At 54.1% G+C, this 27,551-nt stretch overlaps 1 protein-coding gene across 1 annotated transcript; it reads right to left on the reverse strand.

The window, feature by feature from the left end:
- Nucleotides 1-211: 211 nt before the first annotated feature.
- Nucleotides 212-27,020, reverse strand: RIPK4 (receptor interacting serine/threonine kinase 4). The gene is made up of 8 exons (XM_081574172.1): nt 26,746-27,020; nt 17,067-17,358; nt 12,091-12,239; nt 9,748-9,797; nt 7,305-7,463; nt 6,397-6,503; nt 4,462-4,723; nt 212-2,755 (listed from the first exon to the last, which is right to left on the reverse strand). Exons 1-8 carry the CDS (start codon nt 26,925-26,927, stop codon nt 1,596-1,598), a joined length of 2,361 nt encoding a protein of 786 aa, XP_081430298.1. The 5' UTR covers nt 26,928-27,020; the 3' UTR covers nt 212-1,595.
- Between the last annotated feature and the right edge of the window lie 531 nt (nt 27,021-27,551).

The raw sequence follows: 27,551 nt of genomic DNA on the forward strand, positions 1-27,551 counted from the left end.
CTGTATGCTGGGTGGTCCCTGCCCTGGCTATGCTGGTTGGTAACAAGGGAATGTTTGCTGCTGGGTCACCCCTGCTTCTGACCTCAACTCCAGGCTGCCCTTCCAAAGGGCGTCTCCACACCACGTGTGACTGCCTCAACCCCTGGTCTGCAGAAATCCGATTATTTGAGCTCATTTATAAAAAGATGTAGTCTCATGGGCTTCAGAGAAGTAGGAAGAGAACTCAGCTTTATTGACATTAAGCAGACTTTCTTCCACGCATTCTACATCCAACAGTAATACAACATAGTAAAGCACAAGGCATATTAAAACATAGCCAGTTCTAAGCAGTCGGGATATTTCCTGTTATAGAAAAGAAGTAACCTGCCCACAGATTCACATTAACATACATGGTACATTAATATCAATCTCTGCTTCATACACCAGGCCAAGGGGCATGTGTACATACAGGCTGGGGTCCTTCAGCAAACTGACTCTCACAGCAGCATCAGCGGGAGGTGTGGGACACACTTGACCATGAAAGAATAGTGCTTTTCTATCCAAGGCTGTCTCCTGGAGTTGTCCCGGGGGTCACACCCCAAAAGCTGAGGCCCCTGCACAGTGTAGCTGTTTGTAAAGCAAGTTAGGAGTCCCCTGGGAGACCCCAACACAGCATCACACACCACAAACCACCATCTCTCCAAATACAAGAACTGGAGAGAAAATGATGTGAAAGGTGGGTCACTGAACTCGGTAACACTGTTCTGAGTCCAGAACTGAGGCTGTCAGTTCATTTTTCTTGACTTTTGGACAGCTAACTTTAGAGTTCAAATATTTTATGCAACATGAAACGAACAAAGGCAGGTAGCACAGTTGGCATCCATGCGTGGCCACCCACAAGGACTGAGTGATGGACAAACTTGGGTGTAAAAGGGCCGGTAAGATGACTACTGCTTTTGTTTTAAAAAAAACCAACTTATCAGTTTATGCTCGTTGCCCACAAACTAGATTATGCACTTTTTACTCAGATTTTCATTATCTATTTGGCTGCACCATGTCTCTGTCATGCACGCAGGATCTTCAGTTGTGGCGTGTGGGACCCAGTTCCTTGACCAGGGCTCAAACACAGGCCCCTTGCATCGTGAGCATGGCATCTTAGCCACTGGACCACCAGGGAAGTCCCTGAAGTGCGTGCTTTTAACATATCTCAAGAGACGGCTGACACTCTTCATCCATTAATGATATTCTATAAAACAAGAATCGCACTCAAACTTTCTGGAGTAAGCTTCTTCACTGCTGCAAATGGAGACAAAAGACTCAGCTCCTCCCACACCTGTGTTCCCGTGCACTCCAGGCAGCCGCTCAGGACAGGGGAGCTCATGGCTCTGTCACCGAGGGACCAACATCAGCAGTGAGGGACACAACCAATTGCCTCCGGCCCACCATTCCTCCGACACGGGGTGCTCACTGGCAGCGGCCAAGCATACTCTGATCAACCTCATCGGGAGGGCAGGTAATGCCTAAGCTTGGTCAGTGTCCCGCAGGCCACAGATGGGAGAGCAGAGCGTGATGCTGGGACAGGAATCCTGCTGGGCCCCGTCTCCAGGGTTAGCAGGCTAGGTCTTGCTCCGGCGGAGGAGCGTGGCGGCAGGACTGGGGCCGCCCTGGAACTTGAGGCTCTGTAGGTTGACATGGGCTCCGTGTCTGAGCAGAGTCTCCACCGTCTTGGCATGTCGGCCCTGGGCGGCCAGGTGAAGTGCACTGAGGCCCTGCTCATCGGACAGGTCGAGCACGTCGGCGCTGACCAGCTCCTCCACCACCTCTGAATGTCCGCCGGCAGCGGCCAGGTGTAGCGCCGTCTGGTTGCGGGGGCCCCGGGCCAGCATGTTGGCCCGCTCCTCCACCAGCAGCTTGACGGTTGCCAGGTGCCCGTTGCGAGCGGCCAGGTGCAGGGCGGTGCAGCCCTCTGCGGTCACCGCCTCTCTGCGGGCACCCCGGTGCAGAAGCAGCCTGGCTGTGCTCGTGTGGCCCGTCTCCGCAGCCACATGCAGTGGCGTCTGCGCCAGCAGGTTGCACACGTTGACGTCGGAATGTAGGTCAATGAGGACGCGGGCTACGCGGTAGTGCCCGCGCTGGGCAGCCAGGTGCAGGGGTGTCCTCCCGTCCAGCGTCTGGGCGTCCACACTCACCCCCGGCTGCTTGGCCAGCAGCTTGACGATGGGCAGGTGGCCCTGCCAGGCAGCGTAGTGCAGCGGCACCCAGGCATCCTTCCCCGGCACGCCTGCATCCACGCCACGGCGCAGCAGGATCCGCACGACACCCTCCTGGCCGTGTTGGCAGGCCACGTGCATGGGCGTCCGGCCCTCGCAGTCTGCCTCGCTCACGGAGGCGTTCTTCTCCAGCAGCAGCCGCGTGCTGCCCTCATCCCCGTTCTGGGCCGCGAAGTGCAGGGCCGTCCATTGGTCCTCGTCTGCGGCGTTGACACTGATCTTCCGAGCCAGCAGGAGCTCCACGACGCCCCGCACCCGCTTCTCCACAGCCACGTGCAGTGGGGTGGAGCCCCTCCTGTTGGTGAGGTTGGGGTTGGCATTGTTGAGCAGCAGCCACTTGACGCAGTCCTCCTGCCCGGCCTCCACGGCCAGGTGCAGCAGGCTGGCACCCCCGTCCAAGACCAGGTCCACGTCCTGGGGCTGCAGGATCTTCATCAGCCTGCTGGTGTCCCCACTCACGATGGCGTCCACCAGCTTCTTCTTCTGGATGTCGGTGGTGCCAAGGTCTGCGGGGAGAGCAGATGCAGGGGTCAGACGGGGCGACTCCCGAGGTCTGGCCGGTGTTTGAATGTAGCTACTGTTTACCTGAAATCGCTTAAGTGTTTGCCCATGTGGTTTAAGATCTCATGGGGAGACCTCAGGCAAGTCAATGAATATCCCCAAAGTGCTCTTTTGTCAAATTGCAAAAGGAAAATCATTCTAACTATCTGATAAAGTTGTGATTAAATAAAGGATATAAAATTCAGGCCCTTGCTGGTACTCAGCAACGGCAGTGACTGCTAACAAGGGAGAGGAGGCGGTGAACAGAAAGCAGGCAGGAGCCCCCAACCCACCAGAGAGCTGGCAGCTCCCACCCCAGGGCACCCCTCCAGGGCCAAGCAGCTGCCTGCAGCCCAACCTCCAAATGGCATCTCTTGTCCCAGTACCACCACCTAGGACGCTTCCTAGAAAAATCTTCCAAGGACTGAGACTCCCACTTTAGAAGGACTGTTACTCATGATGTAAACATGTAAGTATTTGATTTACAGAAAAACCCCACTATGTTGTCTGGGGTTCTGATATGCATGAAACAAGATGCCTTCATGGGCAACACGCTGAAGGGGCTGTGCGCAGGAGGAGGGGTGCCAGGTGTGCTAGGAAAACAGTGAACGCAGTCAGGACTTGGTGTTTCAGCACAGGCTCCTGAGACAGACCAGTGACGGATCTAAGCATGAACACGTCACCTGAGGGTATCAGACCCTGAGAAGAGAGAGTTCTCACGAGTTTCTCCACGGGAAACAGGTGCTTCTTTCTTTCCAACCTCATCGCTGACTGCTCACCTCCGATGCAGCCAGGCCTTCCCTACCTCTGCATCTTTGCAAGGTGTCTCCTTACCCCAAATGCTCTCTTTAATCCCAAATACGCCACTCTAAAAATCCCAGGAGGTCCACGGCATCTAGGCAAGGTCCTCATTCCAGGAAGAATTCCTGATTCCCCAGGAAGAGCAAGCGCCCCTTCCTCCTGAGGTCTGCAGTGTCCCCACGACCCTCCGGCCACCCCTGTGCTGCAGCGCTAAGCATGAACATCTGTCTCTTCCTCATGGAAAGGAAACCTCACACACTGTCCTCACAGGAGACGCAGTAAGGCCCTCACAGGAGGGCCCCCATGCCCGAGGGCCAGCAAGTGGGACAAGGCAGGGGCATGGAAAAGTGCCCTCCAGAAAGAAAACCCAAGGTGTATAGTCAGGACCAGGCAGTTACGACCTCCAATGACAGCACACCCATCAACACACACAGGTCCAGGAAACAGGAGCCCACAAATAAGAATGGGCTGTGTACCCAGCCTTGCCTGAGAAAGGACTGACATTACAAAAGAGAGAGAGGTCTCCAGGAAGAGGGAGTCCATCCATTCACTGGGCTACCTGATACAATCCAGCTTCTTCAACCTGCACACCTGAGGTCAGTCCCTGCACGCGGTGTCGGCACAGGTGAGACCCTCCACACAGCCAGGGGCATGACCCATTCCCCTTACACCTAAGTGACACCCGCTCAGCCCATGTGCACCTCCAATGTGCACTGACACCCAAATCCAATAAGCAAAGAGCTGCAGAAAACACAGAAGAACTACAGCCGGGTCAAGAAACAAGACACCTGATCCTTTTCAGCTGCTCACACACTGCCTGCTCCCCCCAAATTAAACCCATTATTTCCCAGGTGCGGGGGCCCCTGCTCACCACTCGTTGAAGGCTCCCGCTCGAAAGATAAGGACAGTGACCCTCGGGAGGAGAAAGCGGAATCCACAGAGGACACCCCAGAGAGCCTCTTGCCGCTGCTTGCAGATGGAAGTTTGGACTCGGAGGAGCTGCGGCTGAGCTCTTCTGGGCCCTCAAGGGTCTGGGAGATGCCGGAGTCCAGCTGGGACAGTAGCTCGGAGAGGCTGTAATCGTTGTCAAAGGTGGGAGCAGATGCACGCTTCAGTGGAGTGGGCACGGGGGCCTGTGGAGACAAGCAGACAAGAAATGAGGCTCCGTCCATGACCCGATGGGGCAGGATCAGGGGAACACGTGGGTCCCCCGTGAGCCACACAGAGAATTTAACTCCTGTTCCCAGATGGTGCTGGTGCTAAAGAAAGGGAAAGTGTTAGTCACTCAGTCATGTCCGACTCTTTGTGGTAAAGAACCTGCCTGCTAATGCAGAAGACGTAAGAGACATGGGTTCAACCCCTGGGTCAGGAAGATCCCCTGGAGAAGGAAATGGCAACCCACACCAGTATTCTTGCCTGGAGAATCCTATGGACAGAGGAGCCTGGTGGGCTACAGTCCACGGGGTCACAAAGAGCTGGACACGACTGAAGCAACTTAGCATGCAGCACTTGCCATGGCTCCACAGTGCCCAAAGACTCCAGCAGGAGGACATCGTAAGACAAGATGGTAGGAACAGATGTCCGTCACCATGCTGAGCCCCAGTGCACTGCTAGCCAGACAGAAGGTGAATAAGCCGCAGGAGGTGAAGCCACCTCCACCCAGGACAGGTCACTGCTGATAGGAACCGGAGGAAGGAGATGGGTTCGGGTAGGGTCCTAATACCCTGAACACTCCTTGGGGCCATGCAAAGCTGGCTTGGGGGCTGTGGGTACACAGGTGAGGTGTGGGGCCCAGCCATGGGGACGGCAGGGTGTTTCAGCTCAACCCGTGCTAACTGGCCCTTCGTAGGCTCTGTCCTGACAGCGGGGAGAAGGGCAGGTCCTGGTGAGGGATCGGAGCCTGCAAGGGACTCATGATCCTTCCCCAAATCCTCTGACCCAGCGGCCTGGTGCGCCAAGTCACCCCCACGTGCTGGGCCGCTCTTTTCCTTATCCGGAGCCAGGTCCCCTCCACCATCGCTCTGCCCTCTGACCTGACACACAGGGCCCTCATGCTCAGATAGCAGACATACCATAAACGGTTACTTATCTGCCGGCCTTACACCCCAGCCAGGGATGATAACACCAGATAACACCTTATAAAGTCAGTTTATCAGCCTCCACTTTACAAGTCCTACTGCCTTAAAGGTATTTATTTAGTTAGCATAGTTTGAATTTCTTATCACATCTTACATAACCTATGTGGCACTAGTAGAGGAAAAACATTTATGGGCAGTTAGAAAGGTGCCAATCCCCAACCTCGAGGTGCAGAAAGACACCCAGACCCCCGGAGCCCAGACCTCTCTCCCCATTGTGGCCCAGCGGGGGCTTCAAGCAGCTCCCCTGGTTCAAAGAGCATCTGGCCTAGACTTCCCTGGCGGTCCAATAGTTAAGACTCTGCCCTTTCAATATAGGGGGTGCGGGTTCTGTCCCTGGTCAAGGATCTAAGATCCTACGTGCTGTGCAGTGCAGTCAGAAAACCACACACACAAAGTATCCAGACGGTGGCTACTTAATGTCAGCCATGGGCCCACATTGCCCTTCCCTAAGCACAGACAGGAGGTGGGGACGGGATACTGTCAGGCAGGAAACCAATCTGGGGCCAGTACACCATGGACCTACCCCTGCCCTGAGACAGAACTCTGCAGCCGGCCCAAGGCACAGAACCAGGCGAGTGGCCCAGGCTGGCAGGGCGCCTGCAGGAAGCAGAGACTCAATCCCTGAAACTGATGTGGCAGAAACCAGGCCCCGGGAGGGTCCCCATTACCTCGGCTTCGGCATCAGGTGGGTCTCTTACATCTGGGTCTTGAGTCGTCGTCTCTTTCACTTCCTCATCAGGTTTTTCACACAGGTCTTCGGTTTCAGAAGTGATTTCTTTGGAGGAAAACACAAATGGGTGTGTCACTCAGACAATGAATTAGCAAATGAGCTACTTAAGCACGTGACCTTGGAGGGGACCAGCGCCTGCAGTGTTCAGTCTGACAGGTCAGCACTGCCCACGCTGCTGGTCCCTGGCTGAGCTCAGAGCAGACCCCTGGCACCCCCATCAGCAACCACATGCGGGGTCTGGCCAGATTCTAAAAGGAGCCACCGTGTCCCTGTTTCCCCAAGAAGCCTTCGTCCAGGGAGCCCCGCCAGCCAGCCCAGCCAGAGCTTGTACCCTGACGGCCTGGGCTGCCAGCACCAGGCGAGAAAGCCCACACCTCGTTCACACTCATTTTCCTCGTATGTTTTAAATGTCATGATCAATTCCAATGGCATCAGGATCACTCTCCTAACCAAAGGACATAGCTGTTCCCTGGGGATGAGGCCCCAAGAGAAATGCAAAGAAGGCCACAGGCCAGCGGTCATGTGGTCCCCAAACGATGCACTACTGTATCTGAACCCGGAACACCAGGCTCCACGGGACAGCAGGCTGCAGCCGGAGGTAGACAGCTGGAGATGACCAAGCGGTTCCAGCCACCCCTCCCTGGCCCTGGGAGCTGGAGGGCCATGGGCGGGGGCCCTGGGCGGGCAGAGCCTGCAGGAGGTGGGCTCACTCTGGCACTCCTGTCTGTGGACAGCCTCCTCGTCCTGGTTGCCATCTGTCCCCTTCCTGGCCATCAACTCCACCCCCTGGGACGACAGCATGAGTGTCAGGCAGCAGGGCTCCCAGAGCCCAGGGTGGGTACTCACCTTGGAAGCTAGGCCGCTCCTGGGGGTCCCCGTGCCAGCACCGCTGCATGAGGCGAAGGAGGCTCCCGCAGGCGCGCGGCCGGGGTCTGCAGACAGGCGGCAGCTCCGGCCTGTGGCCCTTCACCACTTTCACCATGATGTGCAGGATGTTTTTCTCGTCTGCAAAGGGAAGGCGCACAAGTCAGGGCAGCTCCCTGGGGCTGAGGTCGGATTTCTTATCTTCGGGAGGAGCGACGACGACCGTGGGAAAGTTTGGGTGCCCGCCCAGGAGACATGGTATTATTTCCTCTTCAAAGCACAGAGGTTTCTGAAATCCTTAACCTTGCCAGACACATCTGTCCTCTATTCTTTAGATTTTGGAAACCACCTGTGATCTACCGAGGGGAATCACTCTCTTGTATCACAGAGATCTTTATGTGCAGCAAACTCAAAGAAAAATCAAGTTCAAAGGAGAAAAATATCTAACGGGGCAGGTTCCAAAGGGGCCCTAACAGAGGAAAACTGATGAACCGTGGAGTCACAGTGCCCAGCCTCCAAGTGGCCCATAGCTCCCTGCAACAATGAAAAAGTCTTTCTGAATTCCTACCCCAAAGCAAGCGGGTGCCTGGTGATGAGCCAGCCCCAGTGATGGTACGTGGCTCTCAGTCCCTTCACACATGGGCTATGTAAATGGAGACCCTTCTCCTACAGTTCGTAATGTGGGGCCCCACCTGGCCTTCTTTCCAATCCCCTTCAGAAGCAGGCACGGACCCCTCACCATCATCATCCTGGTCACAGAATGAGGGGCCCAAGGCAACCCTCAGGGCCCAGATTTCCTCAGCCTAAAACCACACCGGCCACCAAACAGGAGCGCAAGCTTCTGGTTCCCACCACGCCCATGCCAGGGGACTCCCGAGATGCTGAGAACCAGGGGTGGAAAACTGGCCCAAAGTCACCGATGGCTGCCAGGAGTCTGCTCTGATGTTTTGTTCTACTTTCCTGTTAAATCGTATGCCATAGTGAGCTCAGGTATCTACATGTTATCTCCACAATAACTCAGACTTCCAAAATCCAGCATGTCCTCTGGATGAAACATAAGTCACCTAAACACCTGGAAGGGTTTCTGCTGCCAAACACAGACAGAACAGATTCATAAGCTGCCTCTGTGCACCCTGGATGGCCCATCGACCAATCGATAAAGCATGGGCACCTCAGCTCCCACGTTCCCTCCCATCGTGTGTCTGACCCCAGGGGCTGTGTCCAGGAGACGGCTGTGGTTGGACGGGCACACGGCCACACTGAAAAGAACCCAGACCCTGGATCCCCGCTGAGGAGGCAGCGTCATGGAGACAGGGTAACAACTACAGACAAAACCCCACAAGGATCCTACTCTGCTTCTCAACCAGCAGACCTAGGGCTGCACACTGACTCTGATCTGCATTTTTAGAACTTTTTGGTCAAACCAGAAAAGATGAAGTAGCCCAGATAGGCTTGGAGAGGAAGAGGAAATCTTTCCAAAATAAAGAAAAAAAGTACTTGACTTTTCCAGTAAACCAAGTCAAGGTACTGAAATCTCAAGGCCAGAAATCCACATGGTGGGTGCCTGGTGGGTGGGGTGAAGGAAGGAGGAGACCCCAGCTCTCAGGCCGGGCGGGCCAACCCAGGGACTCTGACCTGGGGGCACCCCTCTGCGGCAGCATCTACACGGTGATTCTGGAGATTGGCTGCCCCACAAGGAGAACACCCTTCACACGACTGCACCATACACTTCAACACAGTTCTGGTAGTCATTTCTGTTAGACATGTATTTTACAACCAAAAATTAAAAAATTAAAAAAAAAAACAACTAGCTGGCAATAAGTACAACAGACAAACCCATAGAAACAGAAAACAGATAAGTGGTGATCAGGGGCTGGGGGTGGGGGGTTGGGAATGACTTGCCTAACCACCAGGGGGTTTCCTTTGGGAATGATGGAATGTTCTAGAACCAGAAGGTGGTGATGATTGTACAACACTGTGAGCTTAACATCACAATGTATAGCTTAAGTGATTAAAAATGGGAATTTTAGCAACTAAATGCTAATAAGAATTAATTTCTAAAAATTGTAATGGGAATTATATGCTATGTATATTATGTCACACAACACAAAAGAATGAGCTGGTACCTAACAAGATCCACTGACTAGACCCCATCAAATCTGTGCCTTTCCCTGTATGTGAACTGCATGGCAAGATCACCTTTTTGGCATATATGAAAGCCCTCAATGAGGTGGGCCATGGGTCTCCGTGCTGACCTGGACAGAGCAGCCTCACCACCCCACCTGCTTGGACAGCCCACCAGCTCCATGACCCAGGGCAGCCCCCTCTGCGATTGGCAGGCCCTCCTTACACAGAAAAGACCACAAATCACACCCTTCACGGTGCCAGGAGAGACAGCTGCACCACCCCCGACACGTCCACTCACCTGCAAATGGCTTCTTCTGCGTGAGCACACCCCAGATCACGATGGCAAAGCTGCAAGGAGATGGGCATGTCAGTGTCTGCAAGTAAGATTCTCAAACAAAGCCAGAGCCCCCCTCACCGGACACTGCAACAAGCTCAGGAAAACCACCCCCTCAACCAGAGTCTTCAAGAGACAGGGAGAGAGAGAGAAAGGACATGGACGTATTTTTCATGAATTTTTTAAATGGGCAAATACTTTTATTGTGAGACAAGGCATGCTGGAAGCTCAGGTGTCAAACAGACAAAACTCCATCAACCGAACTGTCGGTCCAAACAGCAGGAACGGGTCCCTGAGAGGGAGCCCTCTGTCCCTGGACTATCAGCTTCTGAGGAAAACAGCACGTCTGCTTCCTTCACACCGTGTTCTTGCAGACACATCCATAAGATGCTGACTACAGCTCTAGGTGTCTTGAGTAACCTGCCCACTGATGTCATCCAAGTGCACGGAAAAGATGAGTAGGCAGCCAGCCGAACTTTCCACAGCCCTTTGTGGTGATTAGAAGCTATATATACTTGTGTGGTAATATATATATAAATTGGGTTGGCCAAAAAGTTCATCTGGGATTTTCCTGTAACATCTTACGGAATACATGAATGAACATTTTGGCCAACCATATAAATATACATACATAAATGTGTGTGTGTGTACACACATATTTTTATATACGGATGTGAGAGTTGGACGGTGAAGAAAGCTGAGCACCGAAGAATTGATGCTTTTGAACTGTGGTGTTGGAGAAGACTCTTGAGAGTCCCTTGCACTGCAAGGAGATCCAATCACTCCATCCTAAAGGAGATCAGTCCTGGGTGTTCATTGGAAGGACTGATGTTGAAGCTGAAACTCCAATACTTTGGCCACCTCATGCGAAGAGTTGACTCATTGGAAAAGACCCTAATGCTGGGAAGGATTGGGGGCAGGAGGAGAAGGGGACGACAGAGGATGAGATGGTTGGATGGCATCACTGACTCGATGGACATGGGTTTGGGTAAACTCCGGGAGTTGGTGATGGACAGAGAGGCCTGGTGTGCTGCGATTCATGGGGTCGCAAAGAGTCAGACATGACTGAGCGACTGAACTGAACACACATATTTTTATATGTGTACACATATTTATCTATATATAATATATACATACACACACACACATATATACATGTGTATACCCACACAAACACACATATCTATATAATTGCTCTGGATATACTCCCAAAGAGCTCAATTTGGTAAATTTAAAAAAAAAGAGAGAAGTCCAAACTTGGGCTATCAGCCTGCATTGGGTTAACAGTACCTGTTTATAGAGACACAAAAAGTCCTCAGTGAAAATTAACTGAAATCTGCCAGTTCAAAAACTGAAACTCTCAACTCTGAATAAAGAGAGAATCTTCTTCTCCCCGAACCCTACGAGCTGGGCCCAGTGCGCACTGTAGCGCTCGCCCGCAGACGGACAGGGAGAAGCCCAGCAGAGCACAGACAGGGCGGCTGTGGTCAAACCAGTTGGCCGGGACTCCAGGCGGCAGCAGTGACACAAAGGCAGGGCTTGGGGTGACAGTCGTTCCGTGTGGACAACAGCCACGGTGACGGGGCTTAAGCGCCACTCACACCCGCCCCCCTGCTTTTCTTCTTGGAGAAGTCTCAGGGATTAAGACCATGACAATTTTGGAAAGGATGCTACCACGTGATTCCTGATTGTTCTCTGGCTCAGAAATCCCCGATGCTGGCTTGTGAACAGCCTCTAGGTGTCCATGTTCCTGTCACAGGTCAGTGATGCTAGGAAGGGTAAGTTCTGAGCCAGAGGGACTGGATTTGGGAGCCTGAATTCACATGCAGACAGCCGCACAGACCACTGAAAGCAGGTTCTCTCAACAGACAAGTGAGAAAGCCTACCTTTCCTACAAACACTGAAGCTCTCACCAGGCGGGAGCTGCCCATCCATTATGTAACTGGCTCTGACTGACACCAGCCATTCACGACCTCCATCCTGAGTGGCATCACCCACAGCAGGGAAGTTCCTCTTGTAAGAAAGTTCTGGGGTTGGGACTTCCCTAACGGTCCCTGGTTAAGACTCTGAGCTCCCCATGCAGGGGGCATGGGTTCAATCCCTGGTCAGGGAACTAAGACCCCCACATGCTGCAAAGAAAAAGAGAAGAAAAAGAAAGTTCTGGGGTGGCTTGTGCCCACCGACTAAAAGCCCTCTCATCTGGACTGCACCTCTTATCTGACGGTACCTGGGAGCCCTTGAGAAACCCCATCTGAACCCAAGGAATGGAAGTGCAGAGCCGGCCGGGGCTGTACACCTGTCACCCACCTGTACACGTCATGCTTGGTGTCGAAGAGCCGGCTCTTCTCCCGGATGCGCTCCGGAGGGAGGTAGGCGATGGTGCCAAACAGGCCGTCCATGCTGAGGTCGTGTGAGTGGGACAGCCCGTTGCACTTGGCCAGCCCGAAGTCGGAAATCTGCAACAGAGCACCGAGGAGGGGGCTGGTCAGCCTTGGCTGGCAGCGTGCTGAGCGAGGCGGCCCGGCTGCTGCTTGAGGACGTTTAGCATCGTGTCCCCTCAGCAGCGGTGGGGAGTGCAGCCCCCCAGCCTGGCTGTGTGGGCCCCTTTACCAGTCAGGATCACAGCTCTCACGTCAACTGCGCTCCCTGAGCAGGTGGGGAGGCCCAGCCGGCCAGGGAAGAACCAAGCCTGAAGACATTAAGAGCTTGACGGGCTGGGAAAAGATTACACTATCAGGAAGGAATTCACTGGGAGAGGGAACTGAAGAATTACAGCTTGTCTGTGGGGCGTTGCGGCTGCCCTGTCGCACAAAGGGAGGAAGCGGCCCTCCGTTTTCAGGTGTTGGGGCAAAGCAGTTATGCAATCTCGCAGCTGGGGAAGCGGGCGAGTGGCGGCACGTCCTTTAAAGGGAAATATGTCTTCAGAAGCCCTTTAAAGCGAGCAGAACACACACGGCCAATCGGTCCTCCACGCGGAATGCTCTGGAGACAGCATCCTGCACACGGTTCATCCACCGCAGAGCCCACCAGTCCAAGGGCACAGGGGCTCGGCCCTCGGCCCGCACACCCCCTCCTTTGCCTCCTTGGCTCCAAGGTGCCCACCCTGAAGGTCTGGGGAAGCAACAAGAGGGAAGTCACTGCAGTGACCCACCGCCCTCTGGCCCCCTACCCTGGCTGTCAATCAGAGCCCTTGGTGGTGTTAAACACCCCTTGCAGTTAAGCCACACTTGCCGGCAGGTGGAAAATGGCCCCTTTATAAATTCTCCTCTGAGGCTCATGGATTTTTCTAAGCCTTCTAATTAATTCTGGGCTCCTCCTCAAACACACCCCTGGAGTGATCTGAAATGCGGCTGAGTCAGGCCTTTAGTTCTGGGCTCACCTGCCTACAAGGTGAGCCAGGGGCCTGGTGTCATCACTGCTGAGCAAGGGAAGTTCATGACTCGGGACCGGTCCTCACATCTGCGGGGGGCGGGGGGTGGTGGGGAGGGTGACAGGAAGAAAGCCTGCAAGGCTGGACCTGGCCCCGTATTTCTGGGGCCAGGCAGCCCTGGGGTAGGCATGGGTCCATGTGAGGGAGGCCAGTCTGGCCATTTCTGGGCCCCTGGCAGCTGTCCGTTCTCTGGCCTCCAAGACACTTTCTACTCTGGAGAGCAAAGCACCAGCTCCCCACAACAGACCCATCATCCAACCCTGTAGCTCGGGACCAAGGAGAGAGCAACACAAGGTAACAGGTGGACGAATGGAAAGTGTCAGGACCAGACTCTCAGAAACGTGCTGGCTGCCCTTTCTTTTTATTTCTACTGTTTTCAGGTATAGCCAGCTGCTTCATGATATACATAGTGAAAAGAAAAGAAGCATAATTCTATGTGAAAGCCTGGCGTCAACATCAAACTCAGGAATGAGAATCTTCTGATGCCCACTGTCCCTCCGGCCCACCAGACTTCTCCACCTGACCTTTCTCAACCCCGTCGGTCCCCAGGTTCCCAGAGAGAGGGACAGTACGGCAATCCCGGTGAACAGAAAGTGTCTGTAACTCACAAATGCATTCACACTTAGTGTCCACCTCGGTATTGCCCAGAGCCAGTGTTCACACAGGCCCCGAGACACAGCCCTTCCCCTGCCGGGTCCAGCTGGATGAGACTAGCAGAGACTAACCGAAGGCAGGGGCAGGGCAGTGCCACCTTGGGGAGAAGGCCATTGTGGACTACCAAGGACAGGACCCTGGGTGTCTCTCTGAATACAGTCTAGGGTGAGCAACCTGGGCCGCAAGTGTAGCCTGAGGTTTTAAATCGAGTTATTTCATTATGAACTTGAAATGGGTTTACTAATGCTTATACTAAAATTAATATTTTAGTAGTGACACTTTGTATACTTTATATTAATATCAAGTGTTCATTTAATATTAAGCATCTTGAATACTCATTCCAAAACATAGTGGTTGCTGTGAAATTTTCAGTTCCAATCCTCCTATCTATGGACATAAATGTAGTCTGGAGGGATCAAGGGAAGGGGGTGGAGTGACAACTTATCATCTTATTTCAAGATTGCAGATTCCAGTTATATCACTGCAATAACCATCAACTACGAACTGCCCAGAAATCCAGCTGATTTAGAACCTCAGACCAAGCTCCCGCTGAGCCATTCCTGAGGATGAAAGAAACGCAGCCCATAAATACATTTTCTGCTGGTCTGGGGCTGTGCGTGGTGACTGCCCCCTGCTTGAGAAGGGGGTCAGGGAGAAGTCCGTTCCTGACCTCTCCAGGGAAGTGAGGCAGTGCCCCGGCCGTGTCCTCAAAGTGGCAGCATCCCCTCCCCACCTGTTCTCAGTCATCCGAGGTCTCCAATGACAAGCCACATGATCCTTTACAGAATGTTCACCCACTTCCTAAAACTGTCACAAAGCACCAGACCTGCCAAGCTAGGGGCTGCCAAGTGGAGGAAGAAGAAAGTGGAGGAATAAGGTGTTCAAACCAAGGAGCCTCAGAGCCGACACAGAAACACACAGACCACAGGACACCAGCCCCGGGTGCCAGCGAGCGGCCCTCTCCACCCTGCTGGGCGAGTGTTTGGTCCTACTGTGCGTCCAGCATCGGGACCATCCCTCGATGAAGGTCAACACCCAGTATGGACAGAACAGAGGGACCGTGTCCTGGCCATTCCAACTCCCAAGGGCCAGGCGCGGGGACCCCCAACAATAGGGCCACCACCTTCCCGCCAGGGGCAGAGTGCAGGAGGGCTGTGCTGCTGAGGAGGGTGCTGGGAGGAAGGTCACCGTGGTCCTACAGGGTGTGGCCTCCCGCCCCAAACGCGGCTGTCAGCAGAGCAACCCGCACCGTGGGAAGGGAATGGGCTGAAATACAAGCCCCGCCGGGCCCGCTGTGGTCCATGATTCTGAAAAGACAGCTCTGAAGGACGGAGTGTGCCCACTGGGGGCCCCCTAAGAAAGGCGCATTCTACTCCAGCGATGTCTCAGCATCCCTCCCATATCCTGTACTCTAACCTGACTATGCCTCCTATTTCCCCTGCCCCTAAAACCTAGAACTTTCCATGACTTCCTCCACCAAAACGCTGTTGCGTGTGTGTCCCCCAATCCTGACTGGTCCCCTCTGAAGACCAGTCCCACCCACTGACACCCCACCCTGAGCTGTTCTGTGTGTGCCCCCACTCCTGACTGGTCCTCTCTGGAGACCAGCCCCATCCAGGGACACCCTCACCCTGAGCTGGAGTTACAGTGTCTCCTCACACTGCATCCCAGGGGCTGCCTGGACACCTACCACCACTACCCACTCCACCCCCGTGTGACAATGCGTGCCAACCATTATGTCTGTGAGCATCCCATGTGTGGCAGCGGGTTGGGTGAGGGACCAAGGGCTCCAGGAACCCAGAACCTGGTTCTAACCTCTGCTCAACCATGTACAGTGGGACAACACCGGCCCTTGACTCAATCCTCCGAGCCTCAGCTTGGCAGGAGCCACCATCCACTTGGTACTTCCCCTGGGAGATGCGGCAGCTCCTGCAGGTAGGGTCCTCTGCACACAGCGGGGACATGTCCTCACCTCCGTGTTCTTGTGCATATTCAAGTTTGAGATCAAAGGTCTCACACTGATTGGGTGCCCACGGACCCCAGGCTCCCAGTCACAATGCTAACATTCATGGGGGTGGAGAGGGTCCACACGTGAAGCCAGCACCCCAACCAAAAGGAAGCAGGACTGTGGGGGTGCAAGACCTGGGTGGACCAGGAACCACCCACCTGATGTTTGTTTTCTCAATTCCCTGCTTCACTTGAGCAAAAGCGTACTTCCAATTTCTGCTAAAATCTGCTCATTGAGCGACACCTCCTTAAGGACACATTATAACTAAATGTCTGATGTGAAAACTGATTTCCCCACCGGCCACAGTTGGATTTGGCCCTAGCTCTGTGCCTGCTGCAGAGTCAGGATGCAGGGGGTGGGCGCAGAGTGTGGGGGCCCAGCCTTCCTTCCAAGGGTGAGTGAGGATGCTGAGGAGCCAGAGGGGACCCAGGCCATGGTGTGAGGATCTTTCCACCAACTTGCCTTCCGGAGGCATGGGGAGACCATGGCGGCTGGGTGAGCCCTAGGACCCAGGTCACCTCGTGCCCTCCATGGACAGAGAGCTTCAAAGAAATGCAAACCTGACCACGCTAACAATGGCCAATTCCAGCAGGCAGCCCCTGGTTTTTAGCTACATTATACCTCACGCTTTTCTGCTTTATAAACTTACCCCCAAAAAAATCAGAACTAACAGGCCTTAAGTGAAGACAACAGAAGGTGTCCCTCGAGGGCTTCTCTCCATGACACCCTGAGATTCCCATCACTCCAGGAACCACCAAGGGGAAACACAGCCCCACCGGGCCTCACACAGAGACAGCCAATCCGTGGTCCACTTTCTAACCTGATTTTGTCAGACGGCCAATAAGCCCGGACTCCTAGAGTCCTGATCCAGAATGCGGGGCAGGATGACCTGTGTTCCTAAGAGCCCATTTGCCAGCTACGCCATCTGTGGCGTTTGGACCAGCCACACACGACAAGAGTGGGGGTCCTGATGCTGAGAGAGCCTCTGCTTCGAGTTATTTCCTGCAGGAGAACCACCTCCTCTTCTTCCTTCTCGCTGGCCCTGAGGTTCCACCACCCTCCCCACCCCACCCACAGAGCACCCAGCCCTCCCCGGGCACCCCCACCTTGGTGTGTAGTGGGCACCCAGCAGGATGTTGGTGGGCTTGAGGTCCAACCTCCCCCACCCTACCCCCAGAGCACCCAGCCCACCTTGACATGGTAGTGGGCGTCCAGCAGGATGTTGGCGGGCTTGAGGTCCAGGTGCAGGAGTGGTGGGGCCATGCAGTGCAGGAAGTTCATGCCCACGGCCGTCTCATGGATGATGCGGAAGCGCAGGTCCCAGGGCAGCGGCTCGGAGGCCAGCAGCTTCTCCAGGGAGCCGGTCTCCATGTACTCCATGACCAGGCCCACGGGCTCCCGGCAGATGCCGTACACGGGCAGGATGTAACGGAACTTGGCCATCTCCATCTTCTTGGCTTCTTCCAGAAGTTCCATGCGCTCCCTGGACAAGTTCAAAGACATAAGGAACATGGCGGGCAGCGGTCACCTGGCCACAAACACGGGCACCGCAGCCAGGAGAAAATCAGCTCTATATGGCTGACAAAATTGCTAAAATGCACGTACACATAAGTACAAATGCATGAATGTGTGTGCACACATACACACAGGGCTCACTTTAGTGTCAAATACAGTGAGTCCCCTACATACGATAGAGTTCCTTTTGAGAGCATGTTCGTAAGTCCAACAGGGTCTAGGTACCTAACTAACACAATCGGCTATACAGTACTATAATGTCATAGATTTATAATACTTTTCAGAAATAATATATTAAAAAACAAACACAAATAAGAAAGAAAACATTTTTTAACCTTACAGTACAGGACCTTGAAAGCTATAGTATATAGCACAACAGCTGGCACACATGGGCACATTCACATTTTTGAAAGTTGGCAACTTAAAGGTTTGTATGTAGGGGACTTACTGGGCCCTCCCAGGCCTTCAGTTCCATGGTTATTCAAACACATCTACAGGGTTTGGGGTTATTAGAGATGAAAACAGAGAATGATTATGATCTGAAAATGCTCAGGCAGCACTGAGACAGTACAGGCTCTGGGCTTCAGAGGAGGCGGCCGATACTGACAGACCCTTCTCATGGGATAACAGAAGGGACGTTCAGGTTAAAAGCTGTAATGAACTATCCACCCAAAGAGCTCAGCCCCCTTCTTTGCGGAGCCCATCACTCCAGCTGGCCTCGTCATTCCTGACCGCAACCCCACACTGAAATTCACAGAGCACTGGTCTCAAGCAGGGTCTATAGAGACCACTGTCCAAAAGCCTCCTTCTCTTTACAGCCACTGCAGTAAACTACACGTAACACAGTATTTATCACTGTAACCATTCACAAGTGTGCAATTCACAAGCATCATATCCATTCACAAGGTTGTACAATCAACACTACTCCCTCCAGCCAAACTCTGTCATCATCCCAACAAAAACCAATAAATATCTCTGTTTTATTCTCAACAGGAACCCTCCTTGCAGCCCCCAACCTCTTTTCCACTTTCCAGGACCTCTAGGGACTTTACATAAGTGGAATCATATAATACCTGTCCTTTAGTAACTGGCTTATTTCACTCATCATGCTTTCCCGGTCCACCCCATGTTGGAGCACACACCAGAATGTCACTCTTATCAGAGCTGAGTAACATTCCATTGTAGGAACCGACACACTGTTTATCTGCTCATCTGCTGATGGGCACTTGGGGGGTCTGCACCTTTCAGTTACTGGGACTAATGCTGTACATTTATACACACATGTGGTTCAAGTCCCCGCTTCTATCTCTTGGATACACTCTGAGAAGGAGAGTTGCCTGGTCACGTGGTATTTCTATGTCTAACCTTTTGAGAAACTGCCAAACTGCTGTCCACGGCCAGCTCCTATTTTGTAAAGGAACTCTGACTAGCTGGGAGTCCCGGGGGCAGGGCAGCCTCCACACTCAAGGCAGAGATGCATGGCCACAGCCCAGACCCCATGGGCTGCAGAGCCTGAAAGATTCGCCATCTCCTGTCACAGAAAGTCTGCCAACCCCGCTCTACGTCACTTCCCGGTGCAGCCCGCGGCCTTATAGCCTAGCACCCAGGGCCTCGGTCACTGTCAGTGTGATGGGTCAAAGTTTCAGGGTCCATTCAGGAGAAAAGGCTGAGGCCCAAAAGGACAGCATCTGGCCACCACAGAAAGAACCCGGGAGCTGGCTGAAATGCAGATTTCCCAGCCCTGCTCCTGGAGAACGGGCTCCGAATGGGTGCTAGGAATCTGTTTTCTCGGAAGCTCCTAAGGGACAGTTCAGAAGCACACAGCCCACGGGGGGCTGGGAACTGAAGTAGGAAGCGGTGCAAGAGGCCGCAGGGACCCCCCCGCCAGAAGACAGACTCCTACACCGGCCACCTCACCCAGACCCAGGATGGCTCATTCCCACTGCAGGGCCTCTTCCAGAGCCTGGTTGCACCTGCCCGCCCGGCCTGCACCTGGCCCCGCTTCTTAGCGTGCTGGAGAAGCAGAAACCACGGAGAAAACGAGTCTGTTTCTCACTGACCAGCCTCCTCTCTGGGACCACAGCTCACTCCCAGGCTCCCCTCACAGGTACAAAAGCACTTCCCAGGGTGGGGCCGCCAGCAAGGAGGAGCCGTGACACGCTGACACCGGCTCTGACTCTGCCCTCAGTGGGCTCGGCTGGACAGCATCTCAGCACCTCTGCCTGCCTGTCCAGCCCCTGCATTTGGGAGGAGAGCCCCCTGCCCTGTGAACACTCACCAAGGTGGGCGTCTCAAGGAGAGGATCTCTGGGTGTAGACCAGTGGTTCTCACCCAGGGGCAACTCTGCCTCCGGGGATGCTGGGCACTACCTGGAAACATCTGGCTTGTCACAGCTGGGGGCTGCTGGCATCCACTGGGGAGAAGCCAGGAGCACCGCCCACCCCCCTACCCTGCAGTGCACAGGACAGCCCCCAAGGCCAAGACTTATCCAGCCCCAAAAGCCAAGGGTTTTTTAAGCTTGACAACCCCTTCAAGAGAGCTAATGCATTTTTAGCCAAATTTAAAATAAACCACTACAGCCTGGAATCGTCCACTTTAGTACTCCCAGTATTTGCTTTAATTTTAATCTGTATCCAATTAAAATTCATTTATTGACACGTATTTACTGCGCATCCTCTACATGTGAGAACTGATGACAAGAGACCCTCCCCTGTCTTCAGGATATTGACCTTCTAGGGGAGAAGATGGAAAATTACCCCCCAAAAAGAGGTGTCGTTCAAAAATCCAAGATCTTTGAAGGGACCTGGGGAGGTTTAATAAAGGGGGTCCCTAACTTGGCTGGGCAGAGGGTAGGCAGCAGTAAGGGCTTATGAGGAGGTCACAGCCCCACTTCTGCAGGGAGCCCCAGGCTAGGAACCACGGGAACAGAGGAGCTATACACATTCAGGATGGGTGACACACTCAGGGAGGTCATCGGGGCCCTGGCTGCCAGAAGTAGAGGGGGAGGAAGCTGGTCGACGTGGGGCTCATTTCTGAATGAGAATCATTAGGACTTGGTGACGGACTGGACGTGAAGAGGGCCCTAGAATGCTACTGGGAATCACTAGTCGGCTCCCATTCAGGGAAGCAGTAGGAGGCGGGAGGGGTGGTGCTGGGTTAGTTCTAAACAGGTTCAAGGAGCAAGAGAACCCCACTGGCCTCAAACACAAGTGTGACAGGTATCAGGAGTAAATAAAGCCACGACTACAGAACAAAACTGAGCTAACCGGCCTCAGTTTGATGTCGTTCCTTAGCACTCTGGTTAGAGAGCCAATGAATGGACAGCAGGACGCCCACAAGAGCCCCTATGGGGGCCCCAGGCTGGGCTGAAGCCTGGGTTCAGATGTCTGGCCCCAGCCAGCCCCTCCCTGCAGCCACACTGCTCACTGGGCTCCAGGATGACCTGCAGGCAGACCACAGCCCTGTACCCGATCTCGAGGGACATCTATGCCAGAAAAGGGCTGGATCAAGCATCATTTAAAATAAAGGTAGTAAAGGACAGGGAAGCCTGATGTGCTGCAGTCCATGGGGTCACAAAGAGTTGGACATGACTTAGTGACTGAACAACAACACAAGTCACTTAAGGACTGAAATGGCACCCTTGGCCCATCTCCTTCTTCCTCCTCCGGGGATACCTCACCTACACTAACCAGTTCAAGCGCCCTCCTCTGACACTCCCTACCCAGGGGTGGGGATCAGCACTGGGTCCGTTCCTGTTCCCTACTGAAGAAGCAGCTTTGTGACTTGTCTGCTCCTACTGCCTTCCTTTACATTCTTTTAAAGAGACTGGTGTGCAACCGCTCCCCACCAGCACGAGTCCAGCATGCAGCGCTCACGTGGCCCTGACATATGTTTGGCCACAGGATGGACAGAGATACACTTCCACCGGGAGTGCCCCCAGGCCCGCAGGCTTCCAGAGTTTACAGGCCAGTCACTCAGAGGACATTCTAAGAGCCAGCCCCACCCCCACCCCCTTGCCAGCCTGACAAGGAGGTTGTCAATTACACTGAGGCTGAAGATCTTATGAAAAGCAGCTCTGTGCCTCTCAGCAAAAGCGTTTGCTTCCATTTGCCCAAAGGGCTGAATACGTAAGACCCAGGTGACTTCTGCCGGCTGAGTTAGGCTCAGAGGAGCCGCTGGCAGCAGATCACTCACCGCACCACGGAGGTCAGCAGGTTCCCGGCTCTCTCCCCTCCCCTGGACCTTTCCCACCAAACTGAGACCCCATTAACCTTACTTTTTTTAAGTGGGTGCGGAGAGGGAGGAGGCCCTGCAGCTGTCTGCTCCATAAAGTTGACTATGGCTGGATGGCTGGAATGTTCCAAGACAGCCTGTACCCTTCTGGGAAGCAACACCAGGCAGGCTTTGTGACTGACACAGGTCAGGGTAACCACTGACCACACATCCCAGGACAGCTGGAGGAGGAAGGTGGGCTATCCTGAAAATGAAGTCTGCGTTTCCAGGGACACATCACCTTCTCCGTGACAGCTCAATCAGAAATGTCTTAAAGCCGAGGGCCCTACCCTGGCTGTACCCACTGGGGAGGGGAAGGGGGTTCCAGGACCACGAGGCAGGGGGATCAAGGAAACCTGGAAGGAGCCCCTCACACGGACCTGGGGGCTGGCTGGCCGAGCCCCTAACCACCCTCATTGTTCAGGTTCAGGAAGGTTGACACAAAAGGTGTTCATCCCATTTATCCTCTAGGCCTTTCTTCAACAGGCCTCTGGTACCCTGCCAGGAACCACCACCCCACCCCACCCCCGACCTGGCAGTATCAGCAGTTCAATAAGTCAGGGTTGGGCTGGGCCTTCTCTGGGAGCTGCTGGAAAAGACATGAAAGTGCTCCTTTTCGTCAATTTAAATGCACTTTTCCTCAAAGCAGTGTTTCCAGTTTATGCTGATGACAACACACAAAGGATGGAGATTGGATATTGTGATGGCTGCTATTACTTAAGGACCAGGAGAGATTGTCAAACTGGTCCAAGAGTCCAAGGGCCCAGGTGCAGGACGGGGCCAGAGGCCTACCGGTGCCCAGACTCCTCACCATCAAATCCCATTCCACCCAGCGAGGGGTGAAGCTCCAGCCACCAGAGTCCACTGGTGCACACATCAGTCTTTATTAAACCCCAAAATAGTGACATGCTAAAAGCGTGTCTACAATTAGGCATAATTCAGTAGGGCTGGTGTCATGTTTCTCCTCTGTATTCATTTCAATCACATCTCCTTTCTCCCATCTGGGGAAGGGTTCCTGTTTCCCAGCAGGAATGGGGAAAGCACCCCCACCCCACCCTTCTTGCTCCAAGAAGGAACACCAAGCCGGGGTCCAATTTGTTAAAGACACTTACTCAGCAGCATTTAGGCCAGTACAATCTTTCTTCTGGCTGAAACCCATTTCCCCCACCCCAGAGAAGGTGTGGGGTGGGGAGAGATGAGAAATCTCACCAGACTGATTATTCTTTTCTTTATTTTGATATTTATTTGACAGTGTCGGGTCTTAGTTGAGGCGTGCGGGATCTTTTGTTGCAGCCTGAGCTGAGCTGCCTTTAGGCTCATGGGATCTCAGTTCCCTGCATCCCTGCATCGGAAGGAATCTTGGCCACTGGACCACCAGGGAAGTCCCAAACTGATTATTTCCGGAGGACCTTTTTTGGAGAAGCCGTGGGGTTTTCCTCCAGTCTCAGGCAGAAATTCCAAAGACACCCAACCATATCTGGAGGCAAGTACCTTGGGGGGAGGAGGGGAGAAAATGGGTCCTGGGACTCAGCCTTCTGATAAAGGAGCAGCAGGAAACTGCAGGCAGAGGAAGAAGGGTGGAGGTGCAGGGAAGGGCATCTGGTAACAAAGAGCTCCTCAGAGGGAGAGAGCTGGGAAGCACCTTTGGGAAGAGGCAGCAGGAGCACCGTTTAATCATTCCTGAGCCTCCCAGCCAGACCTCCTCTCTGTGCACCAACCCAGTTACGTTCTCAGGCAGGCTGCAAGGGGTTCCCACACTGCTATTTTTAAAACTAACAAGAACCGGGCTTGTTGGATTGTTGGCTCTGTATGTACAAACCTGGGGTTTGCTCAGGCTCGCCCCAACGAGCCTTGGCCAATCAACCAGCAGCTGCTGGTGCTCAGCTATCCCGGGCTTCCTCTTAGCCGGGGGTGGGGGCCAGAGGAATGGGCCTGCAGGGCTAGTTCTTACCTAAATGGGAATACCACCCCCTCCCAACTAAGCTCTTCCAGAAACCTCAAGATCCCCTAACGAGGGTCAGCCAGGGGGGACACACGTCTCCCTTGAGCTACCAGACTACCAGATGTCCCCATGAGAGGAGGGGATGCAGATGAAGGGGACATCAGTTCTCCCAGGTACCCCTTGGAAGCTACCTGGCAGGTGTTCCTCTGCCTGCTGCGAACTTCAAGGGGTGTCTGGGACCAGGCGGCCCCTGACTTTCTCCACAGAGAAGTACCTGCTCACATGGTCTGGGGCAGCCGCTACTCTGAGGAGCCCTCTATGGGTGCTGGGGATCAGGCCCCACTGTGGCCAAGGCGTGGCATGAAGACTGTGGCCAGGAGACCCCAGCCTCCCTAGAGGGAGAAGCAGCTGATGAAAATGAGCCCGCACCTGTACCTGCAGTGGGTCCCTATGTAACCAGTGGAAGAGGCCCTCGGAAGGAAAAGGTCAGGCCCTCGTGTCAGGGGTGAGAAGTACCACCCTAAAAACAGGTGAGACAAGACTTGGCCAGGAGGGGCATGGGGCTGGGGGCTGCACCCAGAAACCTCAGTCAAATCAACTCCCCACTCTAGAAAACATCTTGCCAACAGAAGGGTCAGTATGGTGTGCAGCTCATCAAAAGAGCCTGGAGCCAACCTGTGGAAATCTGGCAGGACACTCCACCATTCCAAGATAGGGATGCAAGCCTGCTCCCCCTGCACCACTGAGGGAGGGGCATGCACTCCGAATGAGAATCTCAAACCAAAGTGTCAATAATGAACCCTGAAGAGTTTTCTTTACAAAGAGCAGGGGTTTGACCATCTTCTCAATCAGAGGAATCCACTGCTAACGCAGAAGCCAGCCTGCTCCACCCAGCCTGGCAAAGCGCAAGAGGTGAATTTCTTCTGCTGGGCAATGCTGACCTCGACCCAGCTGCCCACCACATGCCTCCACCTGCCTATTTCAGGCAGGGCAGGAAAGCCTTCCAGTTACAGGACAAAACACTTTTCAGCCAGGCCATGCAAGATCCTAAGTGGCCTGCCTCACGTGGAGAAATCCGACCTCCAACTGGGCCACCCAAGAAACAAGGGCCTGGACGCTGGAAATAACAGATCCTAGGGAGGGCTGATGAGTCAGCCTGGGGACATGCTTGTTTACTCTGCTCTTCCAACACAATAAGGTGATGTTAAAAGCCTTTGCTGATGAAGAAAACTCGGCCGGAAGACTCCAGCAGACAAATAAATGCCCCCGAGAGGGTAAAAATATCTACACAGCAGCAAGAGTCTTGCCTTTCAGGATCTAACTACTAGCTGGCATTCAAAGTGGTTCCGATTTCATCAAAATAACCACAGCGCCCCTCCCAGACTGAGAAGCTCCCGGAATCCGAGGCGCAGCTTCTCAGGCAGCTCACCTTTGAGCTGGTGCTATTTGCATGACATTTGTCACCACTCTACTGAAATTTGAGGATTAGAGCAAAAAACCACCAATAGCTCTGCTGTATAATCTCTCAGGCCAGGATGAAAACGCAAAGCCACTGGATGCCCAGGGCTTCTTCCGATCCTGGACCACGGGCTGTGGCAGCACACACTGGGATTCTGTATACCTCAGTCCAGGGAACATACATGGCCACCCTGTAAATGAGCATTGCCACCACTGGGGAGAGGGGTGATGGGGGGTGGAGAGGGAGCAGAGCTGGAGTTTGTAGGCCCCATCACTCAATAAGCCGAGGATTAGAAACCAGGTCTCTGAGAGAGCAAAGGAGTCACCTTTCTAGTCTGTGTCTGTTCAGGGCTGACTATAGAGACAGCTCTCCAAGAACCCGCCTGTCAATGCAGGAGACCCAAGAAACACTGGGTTTGAGCCCTAAGTGGGGAAGATCCCCTGGAGTAGGAAATGATACCCCATTCCAGTATTCTTGCCTGGGAAGTTCCATGGACAGAGGAGCCTGGTGGACTATAGTCCATGGCGTTGCAAAGAGCCGGACACAACTGAGCAACAAGCACTGCATGGCATGGCTCCATGCAAAACACAAATGCCACACAACTTCCATGTTGAATGCAAACTTCACCAAAGGGTAAGTAATTTAGATGCACTCAATTAAAGCTTATAAATTATTAAAATGCAAAAAAAAATTATTAAAATGCAACCATAAACAGTGAACAACCCTCAGCCAAAAAGAGCTGCTTCTCAAGACTCTCCTCCCACCTCCCTCTCCCCTAAAATTACACACAGACTATAATCCACCGACTGAATTTAACTGGGGCAGCTCTGGTCCTTTCCAACTGTCTTTATTTGAGCGCCCCTGTTACCGAGGGACAAGCAGATGTCCTCCCAGCTTTGGATGGGGAAACCGGGGTCTAGGAGGGCGCGGTGGCCTGGCCACAAAGGGGGTAAGTGCAAGGCCGCTCCCCAGAGGCTCAGCCTGGAAATGAAGTCAGCCTAAAGAGAGTGTGCGACCAGAAAGCGCCGAGTGTTGTAACAAGGCTCCCGGGCAGCCTGCCGGACCCCACCGCCAGGCCCAAGCCAGGTAGCGCCGACTCTCAAGTGCTAGGGCGCCGAGGAAGCCTGGCCAAGACAAGTCCAGGGCTTCCGACCGAAATAATTACAGTCTTACACCAATTTGTGCTCCAAAGTAAATTACTAAGTAAGTCGAACGGAGTCTAACTCACTCACAAAGCCCAGATCCCCACACGGCAATTTTTCTAAGCCGGGAGCAAACCGCAGCGCCAGAGTGGGCCCTGGGCGGACCGGACGCGCCACCGAGGGTCGAAGACGCAAGGCAAGCCCGGGACCCTGAAAATCCGGGGCTCACCGCAGGCCGGGTAACAATACAAGGCACTTAACAACGCCTAGGCGAACACAGCTCCCCGAGGTTCTCCCGTAAGAACCGCATTCCGGGACCCCGGCGGGAGCAAATAGACCCGGAGCTCGCCAAGCCGCCCCCCGCGTCCCTCCCACCCGGCCAGAGGCGCCGACCCCGCAGAGGGCTCACGGCCTCTCCCGGCGCTGGGTTTTCCTGCCGAGGCTGCTCCGGGGACCGCTCGGGTGGAGAGAACGGGAACGGCCCGAACCCAGGCTGCCCACCGCCCGCCCCGCGCCGCTGCCCCCGCCCGGGCCGCTGACCTGTCGTCGACGTGCAGGCTCGGCGAGCACTTGATGGCGAGCCACGTCTTCCAGTGGACGTGGCGCACCTTGTACACCTGCCCGAAGCCGCCCGAGCCGACCTTCTCCCAGCCCGCGAACTCGTCCGCGTCGAAGGTGCGCAGCAGCCCCAGGGCCCAGGGGCCCCGGCTCTCGCCCTCCATCGCGCGCGTCTAGCAGCCGCCCCGCGCCGCCGCGGCCGCCCAGGTGCCCAGGTGCGCGCCCCGCCCGCTGACGTCACGTCCGCCGCCAGCCCCGCCCCTCCGGCGGCCCCGCCCCCCGGGCACCAGGTTGGGCAGAAAGACCCACCTAACAGGTGAGGTCGTAGGGGGCGCCCAGCGTCAGAAGGAGCTGGCAGCGCGCGCGGCTGCGGGCCTGCGTGTGTGCATGTGTGTGTTTAGATCATTGTAGAGTCATACACAGTTGTAAAAAATAATTCACTCTGTCAAAGTACTATCACTTTACAAAATTTTGCAAAAATAGAAAAAAGTAGATATTGACTTTGATACAATCTGCCCGTCTTATTCAGATTTCTGCTATATTCTTTGTTAATAAGAAGTTCTATACAGTGTTACCACTTGTGTAGATTCGTGTATCCACCAGGACAGTCAACATTTGGGACATTACCATCAGGACAGTCAATATTTGGGACATTACATCATGCAAGAACCCCTCCTGTGGCCCTTTTATAACCGAACTCCCAAGCCCCATCCACCACTAATTTTCTTCTGTTTCTAAAATCCTGTTATCTCAAACTACCTTATGTTCCCACACAGGAATCACAGCGT

The sequence above is a fragment of the Giraffa tippelskirchi genome, chromosome 2, assembly GCF_054371585.1.
Source record: "Giraffa tippelskirchi isolate mGirTip1 chromosome 2, T2T-mGirTip1v1.2.pri, whole genome shotgun sequence".
Classification (NCBI taxonomy): Eukaryota; Metazoa; Chordata; class Mammalia; order Artiodactyla; family Giraffidae; genus Giraffa; species Giraffa tippelskirchi.

Bases quoted from the DNA above. Each gene is read 5' to 3' on its own strand.
- RIPK4 (XM_081574172.1), bottom strand. From the start codon at position 26,927: ATGGAGGGCGAGAGCCGGGGCCCCTGGGCCCTGGGGCTGCTGCGCACC. The intron at 12,240-17,066 runs GTGGGCTGGGTG...GCTCTGTTGCAG, and splicing joins ACGCCCACTACCATGTCAAG to ATTTCCGACTTCGGGCTGGC. The intron at 7,464-9,747 runs GTGAGTGGACGT...TTCCCTTTGCAG, and splicing joins GCAGAAGAAGCCATTTGCAG to ACGAGAAAAACATCCTGCAC.